The sequence below is a fragment of the Mus pahari genome, chromosome 19 (assembly GCF_900095145.1).
Source record: "Mus pahari chromosome 19, PAHARI_EIJ_v1.1, whole genome shotgun sequence".
Lineage (NCBI taxonomy): Eukaryota > Metazoa > Chordata > Mammalia > Rodentia > Muridae > Mus > Mus pahari.
Genome location: NC_034608.1, coordinates 50,877,880 through 50,882,592, shown reverse-complemented (window position 1 = coordinate 50,882,592; position 4,713 = coordinate 50,877,880). Strand labels below are relative to the sequence as shown.

Below are 4,713 nucleotides of genomic sequence, written 5' to 3'. Positions count from 1 at the left end.
GGAGGCAGAGGCAGGTGGATTTCTGAGTTTGAGGCCAGCCTGGTCTACAGAGTGAGTTCCAGGATAGCCAGGGCTACACAGAGAAACCCTGTCTCGAAAAAAAACAAACAAAAAATACTGACTCACCCAGTAACACAGGTAAAAATGAAAAACATACTAAATAAAAGGCGCCCTGTATACAAGTCTATGTATAGCAATTGTCCAGAAGGCAAATGTACAGACAGAAGGTAGACATTTTGGTTATCTGGGGCTGGGATCAGAAATCACTGCAAACGAGCACATCAGACCACTGAATGAGAATGGAAATATTCTAAAATGGGAGTAATTAGTTGCACCATATTTACTAAAAAATATTTGCCCTATATTTTTAAAAAGTAAATCGCATATTCTAGAACCCAACCTTCAGTAAGTGTAGGTTTTTGCTTTTGCTTTTTAAAACTTTTCCCCCTAGTAAGAGTGGTGTACACTTTTTCCCCCTTTAATTTTATTTTATGGATGTTTTGTCAGCATGTGTGCCCATGGAGACCAGTTATAGGTAGTTGCAAACTGCCATGTGGGTTCTGAGAACATACTATGGATTTAAATTCATCTTTTATATTTAACCAAGAAACTCATTAAGAATATAAAGCTTGCTTAGTGTACCAGCACAGGTCTATTAACGCTCTCAGGATGCAGGGCAGTCAACTCTGTGGGACAGTCTTGTCTACATAGGAAGTTCCAGGCCAGCCAGGAACTGCATAGAGTCCATATCTCAAAAGAGAAACTGAACGTGCCATTACTAGCTTCCTGAAAAATAGTAACAAACATCCCAAAACAGTTCTCCTCACCTGAATTTTGTTTAGAGCCTGAGGATCCTCCATGTTCGACTTTTGCCTTCTTCTTCTTGGATGAAGAGGAGGAGGGTGACTCAGAAGGCACAGCACGTTTTTCTACCACAGGAGTGGAAAGAGCTCGCTTTTTGAACAGCTCTCGATCTCTCAATAGGCTTGGATCCATAATGCTACAAGACAAACACAAACCTTTAATATATATTCAGATCACCCAAACCCACATGCCAAGTCTACAGCCCTTGGCAAGTTAGTTCCCATAACACAGAGTGTCACTGTTCTGTGCAGCGGCTGCACATTAAGTGGCATGAGCAGGGCTGCAGTGGTGCTGCACAAGGACTTCCAGGGCTATCCCATGAGCAAGCACTTTGGGGAACAAGCTGCCAACTATGACATCAATGACATTTAGAGCCATCAATGACATTTAGAAGTCTCCAGAGATTATCAGTGAATGGATGGCTTTCATCCTCTGTTGCTACACTGTGACATGAGATTTGCCTACAAGGTACAACCTGGAATCTGGCTTCTATCTGCACATCATGTAACAAATGAAGTAGATCAGCTCCTTCAGGGAGCACAGCTTATCAACTGTGAGATGAGTGGGGAGTATCTTCATTAGCAATGCAAGAACCAGCTCTTAAAAGGGACAGTGCTCAGTCACTTCTGCCAAACCACAGATCAGTGTAAATAGTCCTGCTGAGGGGACAACACAGAATGCTATCGCTAATAACCATGCTAACTTTACAGAGCACCCAAGAAACTCTAAACCAACTCTGCCGCCTTATCAGTTGCAAACAGCTACTTTCAAGAGCAGTCCAAAATATGTAACTAATAATTCTGACTGGTGGTTATCTCCAGTAATATGTAGTATGCATATATAGTAATGTGCACATACTGGGATTTGTGTAATAAAAATCAAAGGGAACAAAATTTTGTAACTGTAAGGACTTTCATATTCTAAATTCTTGACTTTCTCTTTAATGACAATATATCCTTCAGTTAGCCATATACTGACACATAATTTCGTGTGGCAAAAAGTTTCAGTGTTTCCCAGGGTATACACTCAGACTTGTAACTTAATGGCAATAAATGACTTAAGTATTTCTATAAAATACACATGCATACACACACACACACACACACACACACAGAGAGACAGAGAAATCATCCCCCTCACTGGCTCTGGCTGAGGATATAGTTCAACTGATAGAGCACTTGCCTTGTTTCATGGGGCTCTGGGTTAAATCCCCAGCACCACAATCACACACACAAATTTTAATTACAAGCATAGCTCACACTTGAAGCTCACATTATATACTATGTACCAGTGCTCTAGAAACAAGCTGGGGCAGAAGCAAGCAGATTTCTGTGAGTTCAAGGCAAGGGTCTATCTACATACAGAGTTCTAGGACAGCCAGGACTACATAGAAAGACACTAGAGGGGTAAAAGTGTGTAGAAAAATTCCTAATTTAGGAGGTAGAACCAAATGATCATTCCCGCTCCGACCCCAGTGATAAAACTACAATTTTAAGCAATCTCAACACACCAGAACACAAGAACCATCAGTTGAATCACCATGAATCTTACAAAAAGTCTTTTCTCTTCCTAGCACTCTGCAGCAGGGTTCAGAAAAGCTCACCCTTGCCCCGAGAATGAATTTCACACTATTAAGACTGGGGGGGGGGGGGGGGAAGGACCACTCTACAGAGGCTCCCTGACTTTCAATGGGGTTATACCTGATAACTTTTCATACACTGAAAATACTTTAAGTTGAAAAAAATGCATTTAATACATCTTTTGTACTGAACATAAGTGCCTAGCAACCTGGTACACAGTGGAGTATCAACTGTGCCTTTGTGATATTAACTGAGAGCTCACCGCAGCTGCCTAGCATCATTAAAATACAGTACTAAGTCACTAGCCTAGCAAAACATGGTAACCTCAAGTTCAGTTTTTACTAAGTATTGCTTCCACATACATCTTCAGGGAAGCCGGAGCATCCTAACTAGTTCCACCTGCACTGAGTTCCTTGATTAAGTAACAGGAAGATGGAGACTGCAGACATAGCTTGCTGGAGGCATGTGGCAGTGTGACAATCTTGTAGGGGGGGTTGGTGGGGAGGACTGTTCATAAGGAAAACTCAGTGTGAACTTCATGTAAGAAGAGTTGAAGAGTCCCTGGTCTAAGAGTAAAACCCCTGCTTCTCCCAGTTTCAATTCCTAACATTTGAGCAGAAGTGCAGATTCTTACTAGGTCTGGGGAATGGGGGCACTATCTGTGTTATACATACTTGGCTCAACTGTAAAAGTGAGGAAGTATTTATGAAAGATGTTTTTCTCAAGAGTAATTGTGATTTTGGTTGTATTAGGTAAGAAATTAACATTAACTATTAATATGCTAGTGAGAGAGGTATGAGAAGGAAAGCATGAAAATAAGAAAAAATTCACACGTGAGAAGACTGAGGAAACAGGCAGTTTGCAACTCCTAAAACAGGAACATTTTACTTCATCTGGACGTCTAAGAAAGACTTTAGGACAGATCAAACCTGTACGACTTAGAAAAACCTAACTCCAGAACGCCGGCAAGTCTGAAAGACTAGGCATTAGTGCTAGGGCTAATTTTAACAAATAAAACCAGAATAGGAGTGGCACAACTAAGGTCACAGCTGGAAGAAGGCATGTGCCCCAGCCCTGGAACCCTAGCAAAGCTTTCTGAAATAAAAGAGACCTCTATATGATATCAACAAAGGTACCCAGAGCAAGGGGTTTAACTCTCCGAAGCTCCAACTAACTTTGCCTCCTTTTGCAACCAACATCTGTACTGCACTGCACATCGTTAGGGCTGACCTGGGTGGTAAAGAAAGTATACCCCACGTCTAATTTACAATAATTTGGACAATCAAAAGCCCCGAACAGGATACTACGACCGAGAGCTGGTATACGTCTCCCGGTGGCTAGCATTTCCAATCTAAAGGTTCCACTGTCCAGTTCTTTCCTACCCCAGAATCTGCAATCTTCCAGCCGACTGTCTGTCTACTCTTGTCGCTTCTCGGCTCGTCCCCCCCGCCCCCGGGCACCGGAGCACACCAGGAAAACCGGAGCGCAGAGTTCGATCGGGGAAGATGCCTCTCGGAGTCCTCCGAAAACTCACAACCTCAAAAAGTTTAAAGCAGCATTAGACAAGCCAGTCGGGAGGGGACGCCACGGTGGTCCCCCCTCCCCAAACGCCACACAGGGCTGAGCTCCGCTGCTGTGGCTGTGACCAAGACGGCACCATCGGCTCGCCCACCGGGGACTCTTCCCGCTTTCCAACCCGAAAGTTTGCCGTAGGGACGTCCGGCCTAAAAGACAATGCTGGCTGGGGTGAGCCCCTCCTCTCGGGGAACTCGGCTTGGGAGAATAGCGGGGCGGCGTGGCGTCCACGCGCGCGTCCCCCCCCCGGAAGCTGCGTCCCCGCCCCGGGGCAGCCGAGTCCCCACACGGGACTCGTCCCCCATCGTCCGCCGCCGCCGCGGCCCCTACCTCAGCGCCTGCAGCCCGCGCCACCTCCCGGCCTCCGCCTCGGCCGTACGTACGCACGCACGCACGCACGCACCCACACACGCACACACCCGCCCCCTCCCCGCGGCCCCGCTTCCCGCCCCCTGCCGCCCCAGTGGCAGCGCGCACGCGCAGCGCGGACCTGCCGAGGGGTGGAGTCACTGGCCGCGGAGCCCGAGGCAACGGCGACGACCGAGGCGGTGACTCAGCCCCGGCCCCGCCCTCCACTTCCTGGTGCGCCGCCTAGGACGCTCGCTCCCGGCAACCACTGCGACGCCGCTCCGAAAACGCGCCTGCGTCGCGGCGTGCTCCGCCCCGAGTTTCCATGACGACCGGAACGCGCTCA

General features: G+C 47.0%; 1 protein-coding gene across 2 annotated transcripts in view; it reads right to left on the bottom strand.

The window, feature by feature from the left end:
• The window catches only part of Gtf2e2 (general transcription factor IIE subunit 2), a 48,199-nt gene extending 43,761 nt beyond the window's left edge, over positions 1–4,438 (bottom strand). The window contains exons 1-2 of one of the 2 annotated variants that reach the window (XM_021219053.1): positions 4,350–4,438; positions 828–1,000 (exon numbers count right to left, since the gene is read on the bottom strand). In XM_021219053.1, coding sequence (XP_021074712.1) covers positions 828–996 — 169 coding nt within the window. In that variant the 5' untranslated portion in view covers positions 997–1,000; positions 4,350–4,438. Of the gene's footprint in view, positions 1–827; positions 1,001–3,826; positions 3,983–4,349 lie in introns of those variants that run through there. The other variant, XM_029532124.1, reaches the window with a different exon arrangement.
• Positions 4,439–4,713: the final 275 nt, after the last annotated feature.